The sequence below is a fragment of the Hydra vulgaris genome, chromosome 06 (assembly GCF_038396675.1).
Source record: "Hydra vulgaris chromosome 06, alternate assembly HydraT2T_AEP".
Taxonomy (NCBI): domain Eukaryota; kingdom Metazoa; phylum Cnidaria; class Hydrozoa; order Anthoathecata; family Hydridae; genus Hydra; species Hydra vulgaris.
In genome coordinates this window covers 50,644,093-50,662,938 of record NC_088925.1, presented here as the reverse complement: position 1 = coordinate 50,662,938, position 18,846 = coordinate 50,644,093, and the positions used below count along the sequence as shown (strand labels likewise).

Sequence of the window (18,846 nt, the reverse complement as noted above, 5' to 3'; positions counted from 1 at the left end):
TTTAATGATCTAGGAGTACAGAATTTAGAGGGTCAGAGACCCCCAAAACCTAAAAAGTAGGTGTATTTAAAAAAAGGCCAAGTATTTCACTGTTTTCAAGCGTTACAAATTTTTTTTTGAGTTGGCATTTACAGGAGTTTCACCCCCCCCTAATAATTTGGTTCGGGACGGCCCTGTCTGCCAGATACTGGCTTAGCTGAGTTTCAATGCTTGTTGGCAATTGTTGTTCAGGTGCTGACGTAGATTGAACAATTTCATCAATACATCGCCAGAGTAATGATGATGTTGAAGAATTATCCAGCCGGATTTTTTTTGCTGGAACTTCTTAAATTTTGTTAATCTGCTGCTTAGCATGCTCAGATTGACTTTCATCTTGCATCGATACCCTCTGCACTGTAACTTTATTGAATGCAAGCAGAACCGCTGCCTTTGCAGCTGTCAGTGTTGCCTGTGATGAAAAGGATTTAGTTTTTAAATCGTGGATCAACCAACGTCGCCACTGTATAAAGAGGTTTCTGCTCAATGCCTTTAAAACGCTCATCCAATGACTTAAGCAGTGTTGACTTCATAGTCTTTACACCTGCATCATTGCTTTCATTTTTCAACAGGTTCCGCAGAGCTGTTACAATAGGGATAATCAGTGATATATGCGCTGTTTCATAGCTAACTTCACAAGTAGCCTCTTCAAACGGAGCCAGCACACTAACTACATTCTCCGCCACAGACCATTGATATGCAGTTGGGCAATAAGTTCCATCAACTTCTGAACAGTAGACAGTTAATGCACGACGCTGTTCACATAGTCAGCGCAGCATGTAAAACGTTGAATTCCACCTTGTACTCACGTCTTGTATCAGCCAGTGGTCTGGTAAACAAAGTTCAGCCTGCAGCTCCTTGAACTGACCAGTCGCAGACGAAGAAGGCCTAAAATGACTAACTAATTTCTTAGCAATACTTATTATATCTGGTACTGCCCGCTGGTTGAGTAAGCCATCATGTACACATAACTGAATAGTATGTGCAAAGCGCCCAAGGCTATCTATGTTGGCATCACGGAAATATTTTGATATGTTTGCCGCATTATTGCGAAGTACGACATGACAGCGTCCAACATCAATGTTCCATTTGTCAAGCATCTGCTGAAATGCAGTCATCAGTGCAGGGGCAGTATGATGCCCAATGAATGGCTTATAATCCAACACAAAGCTCATGTTTTCAAAGTGCTCTGTTAGCCAGTGGGCAGTTAAACCCATGAATGATTGCACAGTATTGCCTGATGTCCATGTATCAGTGATAAATGACAGAAATGGAGAAGTTGCTGGATCTAGTATTACCAATAGTTGAGCACACACTTCATCGTTTATTTCAGGAATTAATCACTCTGAAAAATATTTCCGTGATGGAACAGTGTACCGCCTCTCTAAAACTCTTATCAGTTCAACGAAGCTTGTCTTCTGAACAACCTGAATCGGTTCCATATCAGTTATAATCATTTTAGCAATGGCACGATGAATTCTAATTGATGAGCTGTTGTTGATATCCCATATTTTCATGCGTGCAACTTGTTCTGGAATTGTGTACTGAACCATGGCTTTACTGGTTGCAGCAGTTGCAGCAGGCTTAGCATTTGACAGTGCTACAGTTTCAGCTTTCTTCTGTGAGCTAGCAATTTTTATTTGCATTTCGTTGTATTCTTTAGGATGTTTTGAATGAAGATGTGTTATCATAGATGAAGTTGAAAACTTTTTAGGTTCACCAGCTTTACCACGTGACAAGATGCTGGGACACAGCAAGCACTGGCATTTTGAGCTGTTGCTATCCTTTAATTTGAAGAATTCCCAAACTGGACTGCTTATCATTTTTCCTTTGCCTGCCATCTAGTTAAAAAAAGTTAAAACAAATCTTATGAATGACTATACAATTTTTACAAAGTAGTTGAATGTAATATCTCAACATAAATATAGCTAAACGTTAGAAAATTATTTATATTATATTCTTAATTATGTTTGAAATAAATAACTTTAAAAATTTGATATTTTGAATAAGCGTGAATGATTTGATTAATAAGCAAAAATAAAGTAACAAATTACTTCTAAAGATTGTATATAATAAATAAATTTTATTTAAATTATCAAAGAAAATATTATATTATGTTAATAAGGTAGTTTTATTAATTAAATACTTTAAATAATTTAATTTTTAATTAAGTATGTACTTTTATAAATTTAAATCTTTCAGAAATATTTCAACAACTAATTTTTTCGAATTTCGAATTTTTTTTGCTCTGAAGTTATCAATTTTAATTGTCGCAATGAATGGAATCGATAACTTCAAAGGGGAAAAGGAATTGTAAAGAAATGTAAATACAGATACCTTTACAAACATGGAGTACATAGAATATAGAATTACAAAAAACATTGATTTGTATAAATAAAAGCAAAAAAGATGTAATAAATAACTGACCAAAATTCAGAAATCTGGCTAAAATGTGGCCGGATTTCAAAACTATATATATATGTATATATATATATATATATATATATATATATATATATATATATATATATATATATATATATATATATATATATATATATATATATATATATATATATATGTATATATATATATATATATATATGTATATATATATATATATATATATATATATATATATATATATATATATATATATATATATATGTATATATATATATATATATATATATATATATATGTATATATATATATATATGTATATATATATATATATATGTATATATATATATATATATATATATATATATATATATATATATATATATATATATATATATATATATATATATATATATATATATATATATGTTAGGGCTTGCGTGCGATTAAAATTTTTAATCGCAATTAATCGCATGATTAAATTTTTTAATCATAATTAATCGCGCGATTAATTGAACACTATAATTTAAATAAATAAATGAAACAAACAGGAAAAGTTTTTAAAATCATTTGATCTATTTACATGCAAATGATAAAACATCATAAAAAAGTTCTAATTATAGTTTATACTGTTTCTAATACAACCAATAAAAATAAAATATTTGAAAAACTTGAAATAAAAAATTTCTTAATGCCAGTCTTTTAAACATAATAACATGTTCAATGAATCTGGCAGCAGAGATGATCTGTGCTTGTCTGCAATAAATCCAGCAGTTGAAAACAGTCTTTCGCATGGAACTGTAGTCGCTGGAACTGACAAATATTTCTTCGCAATTGTTGCTAATCGAGGATATGAACCTTGATGTAGCTTCCACCACTAAAGAGGATCTGAATCCATTTTGGCGCAGAGTTCTTTTCGATATCGACTCACTTCATCTTCACTTGGGGAATCAACTTCATCCAGATCTGGTTGATTGAATGCCATTTTAAGATTTTTTGCTGATGCCTGTTGCAAAATAATTATTCAAATATTACCATAAATAAAGCATATAGATATTATTTAGCTATTTCAATTTATATTATAGTACTAATAGAATTTATCTAAAAAAAGGTTATTTTGATAAATGCAATTTTGAATCCATTATTATGCCATTAGATTTATTCAATTAAAAAAACCCATCAAATTTATTACTATAAAATGCTCACCTCTTTTAGTTCTTGTTCTATTGATACTGGTCTGAGGTCTGGAACAGATTCAAGAAGCTTCGATAATCTCTGCCAGACATTTGATCTTTCATTTGAAGCTATAAACGATAAATTTTTAAATCTTGAATCTAATGCTGACGAGATTTGCAACCAACTATCATTCGAAAAATCATTAAATCTGCGCTCCATTTCATTTACAAATTTTTCTTTAAATAGTGCCATGTAACGAGGATCATCATCTTGAATAACTATTTCACGTGATAAGTGGCATATAATTGGTAAAACCACTGAACTAGATACGTATTTATTACCACCTAACAATTCTGAAGCCACTTTGCATGGTTGCAAAACATCAGCAATTTTTTCCATTTTTTCCCACTCTCTTTCTGTCAAAGTCTGTAAGTGATGGTTTTGCCCATCAAGTGTTGCTGTGATGGCTTTTTTATGTTTCAACATATGTCTCTGCATATCATAGATGCTATTCCACCTTGTAACAACATGCTGAATTAGATTTTCTTGTGGCAGGTCGAGGTCAATCTGATTTTCATGTAATTCCATATTATTTGCTGGACTATATTTAAAATATCCAACAACTCTGTGACATTTAGCTAGTGTTATGTCAAATGCAGTTTCCTCAATGGCAGATTTTATAATTAGCTGAACGGTATGTGCAAAACATGGAAGATGTTTGAAAGGAAAACTTGATACAGCCTTTACAATGTTTCTACCGTTATCAGTACCAATAGAAAATATTTTTTCAAATAATCCCCATTCATTTGCAATATTTCTGATGTGGGTTGAAACATTGTCACTGGTGTGTCGGTCCAATGTTTGATGAACACCTAAGGCAAATGAGTTCAACATCCAGTTGTTATCTATTAAATGACATGTTAAACTAAGATAACTGACATTACCCATTGAAAACCAATGATCACAGGTAATTGCTAAACTAGTACCCATGTTTACGAGGTCTATTTTTTTTCTTTTCATCTTCAAAGAGTGTTTGCATTTTTATTTTAATTGTGTATTGACAGGGAAGATGTAACTGTAGTCGGATGTTGCTGTTCGAATGACATTCGTCAAACATTGATCTGTAACAATGTTGAGTGGTCGACAGCTACTGGCAACCCAGCAAACAATGGCTTCCGTATCTTCCTTTGATTTATCTGCAGAAATTTGTTTATTTACGCCCTTTTGTGATTTAATACTGTCCTTAATTGTAAGTTGTTTTGACGAACTCGCGATCTTGCTTTGATTTTTACTAGTAGTTGCGAAAAACACGCGTTTACTGTTCAAATGATACTGAAGCGCTCTAAGACTTCGGTGATATGCAAATTCTTTGGAACAATATTTACAGATAATCAATTTTTTTGACTCGTCTTTAAAAATAAAAGCTCCATTGAGGATAGATTGATTGCCGTTTGAACCCATAATTTAAATTATTAACAAATAAAGTTCATCAGGATAAGATATTAAAAATTTGGAAATTTAATAAATTTATTGACAAAACAACAACACGATCAAAACAATTTCGAAAACAAAAAGTATAAGGTAAGAGACATAATTGAGAAAAATAAAACAAAATGGCATCATCACAGGAGTAAACATTGATTAGAAATAAGAAAGTGGTATAGAAATTTCTTTATTGCTCAAATATTATTTTTTGATGCTAACCAAAATTAGCATTGCCAAAAAAATTTATGATCTAATCTAATGGCCAAAAAAACTTATGAGTTAGAAAATTTGATCTGCGTTAATTTTTTTAACTTGCGCTAAAATATTAGCGCTTTGACGCGTTAACTTTGCAAGCCCTGAGTTTGATCCCCATCACGTCCCTGGAAGTACCGCGCTAAACTTGTTTCTCCACGCAGCGGCCTTGTTTGTCAAGTTTCGTGTTTCGGAGTTATAGAGTTGAGAGAGGGTTATAACCACTATTAAGTAGCCTCCTCATCTGTAATGGCCTTCGGCCTTGAGGAGGTGAATAACAAAAAAAATATATATTATTTAAATTACTATAAAATTAATATATGTATGCATTTAAAAGAAATTACCTGTAACTGACATTTGCTATACTCATCTGATAGAGAAGAATCAATAAAATTTTGAAATTCCTTGTGAACCACGTCATACTTTTCTTCAATCATTAGTTTAATGTTACTTCTTATGTAACAAGGTAAATAAATTTCCTGTGAATTTGTGAACATACAATAAACAACAATGATAACAATTGAAAAGCAAAAGTAAAAATTACCAAATTCCCATCATCCCTGTTAGTAAATCACTTAACTCGTTTGTCCACACATAACTTATACTTGCTAAGATTTGAGATTCAAAATAATTAAGTAGAGAAGAGGTTGCAGTAATCATTCAATAATTATCATTACCTGTAAAATGTCATTTTCCCACATTTTCTTGCAATCAAAATCATCACTATCGTTTATTTGCTCAATAGACCTTAATGTAAAATCTTTCAAGTTTGTCCACATACCCAAATTTTCATAACACTAGAAATCATATACTGAAAAGGTTAATGGAATATCTTTTATTTAATCATAACATAATTAAAAAAATGTATACTCTTAAACGAGCAGTATCCCAGTATTCTTCTTCTTCATATGAAGGAGTTATCTCCCAATTCTCTTTTTGAGAAGCCTAGAAAACAGTTATAAAGCAATAAAATCCGAACTTATGTTTGTTATTTTTATCTTATGTTTGTTATTTTTATCTTATGTTTTTAGTTAAAAATCATGCTTACCTTTCTATAGATATGAAGTGCAGTACTGAAGTCATTGGTTGCTTCAGCTGCTAATGCACGCTTTACAACATTATTGGTAGATATTTGAGAACAAAAAATGCTTTGTACAAAATCAAAATCTTTAATTGAAGTGTAGATTTTGGCAAGCTCTGACCAAACCATGAAGTTTTCTTGCTGTGAATCTGCTCTTAGACGTTTACTTTTTGGCTCTTCAATATTATTCTTCAAATTTATAAGTTGTTTTTCAATTAACAAAATCCCAATAGGTTGCTGCAAGCTAATAATACTTGCACTGCTCACAACTTGTGGGTCTAGGTTCATTTCTTTGTTTTTTAAACAAACAGTTTCGACTGCGTTAACAAATGTTGAATCATAGAATATCGAAGACTGCATAATATTATTCAGGGTGTTTTGAATATTCGACAAATTTGATTCGCTAGACTGTGAAAGTTGATTTAGTATTGCTAAAAATATTGATACAAACAGTTCTTGCCCAATTTTATGATCAAGTTGTGCCAGAGCTTGCAATGGAACAATTAAATCAGAATGTTTGATCATAATGTCTGGTAGTTCACCAATTCTATACTTTCTATACATGACCACCTTTTATAGTTAAAGAGTAATATATAGTATAGTATACAACAATATAATATAAACAATACAACAATATATATATAATATAGTATACAACAATAGGACATAAAAATGACAGTTTTAAAAGTTATGCAGTTAAAAAGTTTATCAATGTTTATTGAATCATAGTAAATAAAAAATTGAAGTTTAATTAAAAACCTAATAAAAATAAAATAATATTGTTTTATTTTTTTTAACAAAAAAACAAAACAACAAACCTTTTGATCCCTGGCAATTTTTCTTTTCTCTATAGCAGATTCTCTCAATTTTTGACGCTTTTTTTCCAAGGAAGCAAAGTAATAGCTCTCATCACTTTTATTTTTAAAATGTCGAAATCTAAAATCTTTGCTAGAAGGTTTACTGAATTCATTTTTATTTTTTCTATTTTTGCTATTAGTTTGAATACTTAAGCCTGGTAGCATCTCCTGTGGGGTTATCTATTCAAAAACAAAATTAACAGATAACTATTTTCCATCAACTACTAATTGTTTCAGATATTAAGACCATTCAATAAAGTAAAAAATAATTGAAAAAAAAAAAGATATAAATAATAAATAGCGTTTAGTTAATGCCGTTTATTAAATGTTAAAGCGAAAACTGTTATATATGGTCAATCATGAATTGCATCAGACGATGCATGCATTATTAGTTGCATTTGTTAATAATTGCAATAGTCAATAATTTATCATGAATTACAATGGTATGGTGGTAATGGAGCTTTTAAGAATTTGCAAGAAAAATTTTATGCAATGAACTGTATACAACTGAAAAAAATTTCATATAAACAGTGGTTTGAAATTAATGAAGACATTTTATTTTAAAACAATATGAATAAAATAATTTAATCTAAAAAAAAATTGTTGAAAACAAAATCTACTTGTACTGTAGGACTCATCCAATCAATAGAAGAGTCAATCTGATGAGTTTCAGAAAAATCAAACTTTTTTTGAGTTGCGCGAACAACTTCCTCATGGTTGTCCTGGGTTTTACTGTAGGTACCAGAAGTGTTTGAATGCTGGGAAGAAACAAACAATGGAGTCAGAGAAGCCTTCTGATGCTGCCAGGAAAATTTCACATCAAAATTACTATAAGTTTTTTCTTCATCCAATCCCATTGAAAACAAAGGGAGAGAGTAATCAGGACTAAGTGATGTTAACTGGAGTATTAAGTTGGTTGAATAACTTATATATTCTTTTTCTGTTTTGCTTGAATAAAAAGTTGTAAGAATCTCAGTAAATCGTTCGATAGTATTTTCAGACAGTTCCTTTCTCCAAAAATTTAATAAAACTAAGTTAAGGTCAGTATTTTTGTCGGCAATACCAACTAACAAAGTCTCCTTGCAAATTTGTAAAATTAACTTACTCGTTTCCTCTTCTCTTTTTTCCCTACAATAAAAATAAAACAAAATAAATAAAAGTAAATTTTTTTTTATTCTATTATTACTTAGTTTAATAATAGGTGTTTACAAAGCTTTTGCACAAATTAAAAAAATTGTTAATCCTTTATTTTTAAGGCAATTCTAATTGAGTAGAGAATAAATTATGTGTGTATATATAATGTATGTATTTAATATATATATATATATATATATATACATATACATATATATATATATATGTATATATATATATATATATATATATATATATATATATATATATATATATATATATATATATATATATATATATATTATGAGTGTATATTCAATGTATGTATTTAATGTATGTATTTAATATATATATACACTGGCGAGCAAAAAAAAGTGAACAGTACAATTTTTCAGTAAATTATGTATTATTAATCAATTAAAAATATAATACATAAAATATAACATATAGCTTATGTTAAATACATATACATACACATATATACGACTCATTTTGAAAAAAAAAATTAATATTTTGTGTGGCCACCACCATTTTTCATCACTTCATTTAATCGGCAAAGATTTTTGTAGAATATTAATGTATTCTTTGGAATTTATTTGTAATCCATCTTCGACTCTATGCAATCTGCCCACACCTTTGGCAGAAAAACAACCCCAAACCATAATTCCAAGATTACCCTTTACCGTTTGGTGAATACAATCTGGATTTAATTGTTCGTTCTTACGTCTAATGCACATCTGTGGACGATCTGAATGCAAACAAAATTGTGATTCATCTGACCATAATATTTTTGTCCAGTCTGTGTTTTTATTATATTTTACCCAAGCTAACCTTGCCTTTTTATAGCATGCTGTAAGAAGAGGTACTTTTTTACATGGGTGTATTTTGAACCCCTGATCTTTAAGACGCCTCGAAATTGTCCATCGGCTAACCTTTTTATCATCAGAACACATTAAGGTTTCTGCGATATGCGTCATAGTGGTTTTTCGATTTTTTAAAACATTCAATTTTAACTTGTGACAATCTCTTTCCGTCATTTTTCTTGGTCTGCCAAAACCTTTTTTTCTAGCTGTTGTTTTATTGTTTTTCTGACGTGAAAGTATCTTGTGAACTCCACCAACACTAATATTTACACCTTGAGCTTTCATAATTTGAATATTTTGGCGTATCGATTTACCGGACGCACTCATTCCAACAATGATTCCTTTTTGTTCCATTGTTAAATGAGGTCCTCTGTGAAAGAAAAATGATAATATTTTTAGAGTAATATATGAAGAAAATATTTATTTAATGATAAACTATGTATTCTAAATGAATATTTTTTTTTCCATAAGAATCCAATAACATCAAAATTTAAGGGGACTTTTCATTTTAAATAAGTTAGAGGCATAAATAATAACCAAAATAAAAAAATAAAAAAATTACCTTTTATTTGGAGACATTTTTTTCCTTTTATTTTTTATAATAATAATATAGCGATAATATGTCCTATTTCACCCACGCTCGAATATTAACTACAGATTTTGCTGACAACGTTCACTGTATTCATATCTAATGTTTAGAAGTTTATTCATGTTTTCTTTGAAAGATAAACGTAAATTCTTTGATAGTACGAACAAAAATAAACAAGTTTGTATGAGTTTCTGTCCAGAGCTCTTTCATTTTATGCGTAAGCAGTCGCTGTTCACTTTTTTTTGCTCGCCAGTGTATATATATATATATATATATATATATATATATATATATATATATATATATATATATATATATATATATATATATATATATATATTATGTATATATATTATATATATATATATATATATATATATATATATATATATGTATATATATATTATGTGTGTATATATATATATATATATATATATATATATATATATATATATATATATATATATACATATATATATATATATTTAACTGAACTTAGTTTCTTAGCCTGTTTAAGCCTGTTTAATTATATCCTTATTTTCCTTTCATTAAAAAAAGAAGAAAATGTAACTTAAAAAAAATCAAGTAAAAAAATATAAAAATGATAAAAGGAAAAAAAAAAATCTTCTTACTTAAAATGCTCAAAGCATTTCATAAATATTTTATAAACAATTTCTCTAACTTTAACAAAGATACTTTTCTGCAAAGGTTCAATTTTTTTGAGTATTGGTAACAGTTGCTCTAGCGATAACCCTTTCAACAAACCATCAATTAGCGCAAGACCACCAATTTGAGTTTCTTCATCACTTAAAAAAACAGTTTTATGTGTAGTACTTTAAAAATAATTTTTAAAAGATTTAACAAACCTTCAAAATATTTCTGCAACCAAATTGGAATACTTATAAACAAGTAGTAATAAGAAGAAGGATTTCAATAAAAAACATGAAAATTGCTGTTGAAAGGTGTCTTAAAACACTATGTTTTTAATTACATAAACAATTTATTTTTTAAATTTGAAGCCAGATAAAAATTATTTTGAGTTTTTAAAAAATTACAAAAAAATTCTAAAAACCGATTTTTCATTTTTTCAAAACTTTTATTTTGGAAAATTGTTTTAAAAAATGAAAAAGGCTTTCAAAAAATTATAAAGATTTCATAAAAGTTACCAATGATTAGTAGTATACAAAAAGTATTTGTAATATTGGTAATCTATTGTACTTGTAATTTAAAAACACCTATAGACACTTTAAGTGCCAATAAAACTCAGTAAGTAACATAAATGACAATTTTCTTTTATATTTCTATTTTAAAGATCTATTTTAAAGATTTTTAATGGAATTATTCAATTTAGGCTGGGAAGAAAATTTGGTCACAACACCCAGGATATAGTAAATTATAAAGTCTCCAAATTTTTAGCCTAAAGTAGTTACACAAATAAATGAAGTTTGTGCATTTAACTGTTAACTAAAGTTAACAGTTGAATGCACAAACTTTATTTTTTTGTGTAATGACATAAAATATAAAAAAATATTTTACGATGTTCTCATTATTGAGATGAGATATTATAAGTATTTTAAGAGATAAGTATTTTAGTACTTAGAGAAAAATAAAAAATTTTAAAATCTGATTGGGGCAATTTCTTGTGAAAAGATCTAAGATTTTCAAATAAATCTTAGATTGTGCTGATTTTTAAACCACTCATAAATTTTAATAAATTATGATTATATCTAAAGTTTCATCATTCAATTTTAACCAGTTCAAAAGTTACAAACTTTTTTTACTTCGCAATAAAACAATAAAAATCTCCTATTTAAAAAAATAGTTAGGCATAGTTTGGTAATTGTTAGTGTTCTGTGAGCAATGGAAAGTTAACATTATGAAAATTTACATATAAAGTAAAGACTTCAAAGAAACAACAAATAAATGATTTTCACTCTTGTTTTTGATTATTATCTAAATATGTAAAGAAAATGTGAAAAAACACCCTAAATGTTTAAGTGCATAAAAAACTGTGCTATTGTTTCAATAAAACAAAAGTTTTTCTTAAAAAGCTTCAAAGAAATTCAAAGGAAGCACATTGTTTTGATAAAAAGATGCACATTGTTCTAGATGTAATCAAAGGATGCACATTGTTCTAGATGTAATCAAAGTCTTTATACTAACTTTTTAAGTATTTTTTTAAGCAAATAAAAAAACATCGAAACTCAATTGCTTCTAGTTATTTTAAAAGACAGCATAACAAAATATTTTCAGAATTTACTGCATTGTTTTAAACACCACTGTATATAATTTAAAATCAACCCAAATTAAAATACTTTAGGCAAAAGGCAAAAATTCATTAGTAGACTTTTATAATAGTTAGGTTGACAGTTTGGTTAGAAATATACATTTTTTTTTTTTGTTGGAAAAAATTTTAATAGAAAAATTAAGTTAGAAAAAAACTTTAATTGAAAATGTTTTACATACTTTGTGTTGAGAATATAATCAATTTCTTTTCCTTTGATTTGTGAGAAAATTGTTTGCTGTTCATTAACTAATTGTTCTGTTCGAGATGCAAGACACTGAATACACATTGTTTTTAATGTTCCAAACATATTGCTAGTGCAATATAGTAATTGAGAAATAAACCTAAAAAATATTTTTTAAACAGAACATGTTAACAAACAATAAAATAAAAAAAACCATAAAATAAAACAAATGTAAAACAAAACAAACATGTTATAACATCTATTACTATTATTATCATTACCTATAACATCTATGACCTAAACCAAAAACAAAAACAAAAAAAAACTAAATATTATCTATAAAATTTATATAATGCACACCTGTCAACAACCATAGGATAATTTATTTGAATGCTATGTAAACAAACAATAAATTTTTCTTTGTTGTTTTTTGAAAGCTCGCACAAGCTTCCTTGAACCATTTCTAAAAGAACCTTTGAAGACTCACACTTTGACAAGTAATACTTAAGAGATGTTCCACAAACTTCAGCGCATGTAGCATATACTTCTTTATATGTAAATAATAAGTTATTAGACAAAGCAAGAAAATAATCATACTCAGTTAAACCAGAAATTTGAGTGGCAAACGGGGCAAAACCATTTGCTAAATAAAATTGTAAAATCTGTAATCCTCTTAAATTTTTTTTTGAATTTTGATCTGAAAGAGAAAAAAGTGAATAAATTAACTTGTAAGGACAAACAAGTCGATCCCGCCATGAACTAGATAATGCATTTATTAAGTACAAATTTGTTTGTAACACAGGACTATCCAGGTTATGACAGTTTTTTACCAAATAATCAAGCAAGCTGCTAGCTAATATAGATCCTGAAGCTGTATTTTCTGGTATACTTGGACTCCAAGATAACATGGTTTCAATCAAACCAACGACAAAATAGTTTAAATAATCACCTAGTATTCTTTGACTTAACAATAATTCAATTATTGGAAGGAACCAGAACTGAGCATAAGGTTGAAATAACTATAAAAAAAATTGAGCTTAAAGCAATCTAACTGCATTACAATTAGTTATTATAGTTAAAGGTAAAGTTTATTAGTTATCTTTAAACATTTTGAAAAACACTTTATTCATTATTTTTATTTATTTATTTATTATTATTATTTAAAAAAACTATCAACACTATTTTATAATACCTTAATGAAAGTAAAAAAAAAATTTCAAACTTTAACTCCTTTTATGGCAGCAAAACTTTTTAAAAAATGTACTATTTTATAAATATAGACTCTTATACATGCAAGGATATTTTAATAAATAGTCAAATAACACAGTAAAATTAAAAAAGAAAGAAAAAAATTGTACTAAAGTGTACACAAAAGTGTAATTTAAAATTAAATTAAATATATATTGTTAAAAATAGAGTCTCCTCAGAGGATTAATTATACCCTAGTTTGAAATCTTTTAATTGTGTCATAGCAACAAACCTAATTTACCATAATTTAAATATTTGAGTCATGAATATAAATCAATAAATGTAAAAGATGATCTAAATATCTTTATACCTGCTTCACATAAAAAATCATACTACACTAAACCTACTTAATGCCCCAAACTTAATGAACCCTTACCTATTTTATTAAGTACAAAAAAATATTCTACATAAAGCATAACAATGGATGCGGAGTCCCAAAAAGAACTCCAGATTTAAAAGTCAAAAAAAGGTTACTTCTTTCTAATTTTTAGTATCTAGAAGCTCTGAAAATGTAAAAAATCTTATGTACTACTAATGGAAAAAAATTAAGACTTTTAAATTAAAGGTACAATCAATTTTTAAACCCAGATTCCTTAGATATAATAGTGACAAGGACTCCCGGATGGCAGGCAAATAAAACAAACAATAAAACCCAAATCATTAAATCTCAAATTTTTTCATAAAGCAGATTATAAACCAACCAAAATGTTTAGAGCTTCTGGACACCAGAAACCATGAAAAATAGAGATATGAAGCTGGAGTACTTTTGGGACTTCACATCCCTGACTCCACTTCCTTGACTCCACATCCCTGAGTATAATTAAGGTAAAAAGTAAAAGCAATTTATAATTATTTCAAAAAAACTGCATGTTAAAGGTCATGAGGTTGTTTGAGGTTGAAATCTAGACTAATTTCACAACAACTTTTGAAAATCTTATAAGCTGTTCTTTTAAAATATACAAACAACATAAATGCTTTTGTTGAAATTGGGTAGAAATCAATTTTTTTTTTCGAAAAAGAGATACATTCTGGATATGTGAAAACTCCAGCTTGAAGCAACTAAGTATGTATGTATGTATGTATGTATGTATGTATGTATGTATGTATGTATGTATGTATGTATGTATGTATGTATGTATGTATGTATGTATGTATGTATATAAACTATTTTTGAACTGTTGGAACATTTTTATAAAATCAGTTTAAAAACATTGATGTTCCAATAAAATTATAAAAATATATTTTCATAACTTTTTAAGTTTTTGTTCTTATTCTTATAAGAACTTTCCTAGTAGCAAGAAATATTGAAGAAATAAATAAAAAAGAAAGAAATAAAATATTGGTGCAATAATGGTGCAATGTTAGATATCTTGACCAATATTGGACAAGATATGCAATATTGCACCATTAATGGTAAACAATATTGCACAAATATTGGCAAGTGTTAGGATGCTGATATTGATCCAATATTGTTTGTTCAGTATTAGAATGTCAATAATGTTAATTTGGGGCTGCATTGGCATGCTCATATTAACCAATATTGATATGCCAATATCAGCGCATTAGCATGTTAATTGACATTTTCACATAGTTGTACACATATGTAACAAATATTGTTAAAAAAAAAAAACTGTATTAATTTTTGTTAGTCATGGGCTTTGATTGGGTTTTTTAGTGCAGTAATTATTCTGAAAACTGCAAGAAATGTTTTTATAAAATTCTGGAGGTTTTAAATTGCCATAATGAGTCAATAATAAATAAATACTGTTAGTTGCGTTAGGTTTTGTTTAAGTGGTCATGCTTTTTTCCTTTTTAAGTTTTTAAAAACCCGCAAGTAAAAATGTATACAAAATGTCAACCATATTTTGTCTATGATACCTTTAGTTAGCTGCAACAAATTTTCGAAAGAATTTTTTTTTTTTTTAATTGATAAACTATGTTACCTCTAGCTGCTAATGCAGTTTTTATAATATTTGTTTAGAATCCCACATCATTGATGATGATGATGGTCATCATTGATGATGATGATGGTCATCATTGATGATGATGATGGTCATCATTGATGATGATGATGGTCATCATTGATGATGATGATGGTCATCATTGATGATGATGATGGTCATCATTGATGATGATGATGGTCATCATTGATGATGATGATGGTCATCATTGATGATGATGATGGTCATCATTGATGATGATGATGGTCATCATTGATGATGATGATGGTCATCATTGATGATGATGATGGTCATCATTGATGATGATGATGGTCATCATTGATGATGATGATGGTCATCATTGATGATGATGATGGTCATCATTGATGATGATGATGGTCATCATTGATGATGATGATGGTCATCATTGATGATGATGATGGTCATCATTGATGATGATGATGGTCATCATTGATGATGATGATGGTCATCATTGATGATGATGATGGTCATCATTGATGATGATGATAGTCATCACTGATGATGATGATAGTCATCATTGATGATGATGATAGTCATCATTGATGATGATAGTCCTCATTGGTGATGACAGTCATCATTGATGATGATAGTCATCATTGATGACGATAGTCATCATTGATGATGATAGTCATCATTGATGATGATAGTCATCATTGATGATGATAGTTATCATTGATGATGATGGTCATTGTTGATGATGATGACCATCATCAATACATTAGGAATATGAATAAAATTACTTTAGGTTCATTGATAACAATTCTTGCAATGTATAACACAACATTAAACTCAGTATCTTTATTTGTGATCTTCCCATGAAAATAAGTCATCCAAGGCGGCATCTCTTTAACTTCTTCATCATTTGGTTGGATATATATATTTTTGTTTCTCATATGGTTGATTAAAGAAATATATTTACTCATGCATTCATGTTGATTTAATTCATCAAGCTCTAAAAAACTTTCCATAACCAATGATTCCTATTATAATGAGAAGAAAATTATTAGTAAAATTTCTTTAAGGTATTTCATAAAAACAAATATATTTAAACTATGAAAATATAGTTATGAAACTAATTAGAAACTTGTTTTAAAATATGAGACAATAATACCAGAAAATAAAAAATTCAGATTTTAGTTACACATTTACAAAGGTGCAATGTAAATTGCACTGCAATGAAAATTATAAAAACTATGGTCATTTATCACTCAAAAATTTATGAATACAAACTTTCCTTCTTGTAAAAACAAAATGACTTGACTTGTTTTTACAAGATGGAAGCCATCATAGGACAAGATGGAAGTGAGCAAAAAACTAACACAGTAAAGTTTAAAATTTAAAAATTCCAGAGACTTAATAAGATAACAAATAAAACTCAAAAAATTTGATATTTGCAATTTTAATCTATTTATTTAACATTAAAATAGGAAAATTATTAATTTGATTATAACTTAATGAAATCAGGTTTAGTGTCATTTATAGTTAATAAGTAGACATTGGAGTGACACATTAATAAAATAAATAAATAGAACAAATAAAAAAAAAGGTAATAATAAAGATAGGCCGGTTGAATAAAAAAAAGCAATTGGTTTTATTCAGCAATTTTTGAGTGGTTGCTCAGCTTCAATGAATAAACAAGATAATACAATACTTAATAAGATATGATCATAAGAATGATAAAAAAGAAAATTAAAAAAAAAGAAGTAAATATTTAAATAAACATGTATATGAAATAAATGTGAAAGAATAAATACCCCTTTTTATTTTTGGAGGTTGTAATATATTTTTAATTGTATTAGTGCTTTGTTTACAACATGTTGTGGTTTTAAAAGATTCTATTAGTTTTTCTTTAAAATTTTGTTAAAACTTAAAATTAGTTTTAAAAATGACAAAAGAAGAAATCGCTAGAGAAAATATTACACACAAATATTAGGAAAATCTTAATAGCAACGACAATTGAACTAGGGTTTTTAAATTTACTAACTTTTTCATTTATCGGTAATTTGGTAAATGAAGTTTGAAAAACCGGTATATCTGTAAAATACCGATAAATATAGTAATACCTATAGATTAATACAAATATAACATATTATATATTCTATCTAATAAAAATACCATTTTTATTAAATAGAATTTTTCAAAAAGTAACTTTGTAAAAAGCTTAAATTATTTAAAGCCTTATCTCCTAACCAAGATCTAATTTTAGTACAAATTAGTTCAGCTCCCGAAAATACTCTTTCAGGTTCAACATTTGCTGGACGAATGGTCATTAATCAAAAACCATTTAAATTTATTTCCAATTTAATTTTTTTTGTTGAATGTACTTTAACTTATTTTTTATAACTTCTTTCAGATCTTTTTTGATACTTTCTTCTAATACAGTTATTTCTCGATTCTTGTCTGTTTGTTTTTTAATTAAAAAATGAAGTTTTTTCTTCATAGAAAAATCAGAATTTGGTTTAACAGTGATGAGGTTGTTATTTGAATCTGAATCCAGTTTATCATTCAAGTCTTTTGGACTGCTATCTTCAGATTTCGCATTAGTGGACAAGATGCTTTCTTTAATGTCAACAATATTTTTAACAATTGAAAGTTTAATGCTCATGTTAAAAATACCTTAATTATCTTTAACAGAAACAACCACATTAGGTTCTGTTACATAGTGTAAAACGTCTGAAAACATCTTTCTTTTCTATTTAATAGAACTTTTTAATTTTTTTTAGTGTTTTGATAACTTAATTCATCTAGCATATACTTTAATGTTAGATTGGCTACATATAAATTAACCTTTTCAGTGCAGAGTGTTTAAACAGTCAACTTAATAGGTTGCAAGCTTGATATCATATTTGAAAGTAATTTTACTTCACTTTCATTAAAATTTATGTCCATTTAAAAATATCAGACTTTAAAACAACGTTTTTAAGTTTTAAAAATCTTTCCAGCAGTTTAATAAACTATCCCATATAGTTTTGCAATTTAAAATTAGAGAAAGTTTCCGACAGTTTCTTGAACATACTTTTGCAGTAGTTTATCATTCTCGGTTAGTGAATTTTTAGATAGCGATTTTTTCGAATTTTTTTAATTAAAGAATTTACTTCTGCGTTTTGTAGAACAAGATTGGTAGTCTCTGTTGCTTCATGGTCTACTTCAAAATTTTCAAATTATACTTTCCAATTAATCAGAATCAGAATCAACATTAAGTATAACATTAGCATCACATTCATTAACATCTTGTACATCTGTTGTAGGGGAGACCGGGGCTAGTTGCAACA

The 18,846-nt window shown here is 27.8% G+C and overlaps 1 protein-coding gene across 1 annotated transcript in view; it reads right to left on the bottom strand.

Moving 5' to 3' along the window:
- The window catches only part of LOC100210864 (DNA-dependent protein kinase catalytic subunit), a 203,249-nt gene that overhangs the window by 70,678 nt on the left and 113,725 nt on the right, over positions 1-18,846 (bottom strand). The window contains exons 51-60 of the mRNA XM_065800401.1: positions 16,315-16,554; positions 12,705-13,363; positions 12,343-12,504; positions 10,509-10,682; positions 7,911-8,418; positions 7,252-7,470; positions 6,401-7,003; positions 6,223-6,297; positions 6,030-6,149; positions 5,697-5,831 (exon numbers count right to left, since the gene is read on the bottom strand). Of these exons, the coding sequence (XP_065656473.1) occupies positions 5,697-5,831; positions 6,030-6,149; positions 6,223-6,297; positions 6,401-7,003; positions 7,252-7,470; positions 7,911-8,418; positions 10,509-10,682; positions 12,343-12,504; positions 12,705-13,363; positions 16,315-16,554 (2,895 nt within the window). The remainder of the gene's footprint in view (positions 1-5,696; positions 5,832-6,029; positions 6,150-6,222; positions 6,298-6,400; positions 7,004-7,251; positions 7,471-7,910; positions 8,419-10,508; positions 10,683-12,342; positions 12,505-12,704; positions 13,364-16,314; positions 16,555-18,846) is intronic.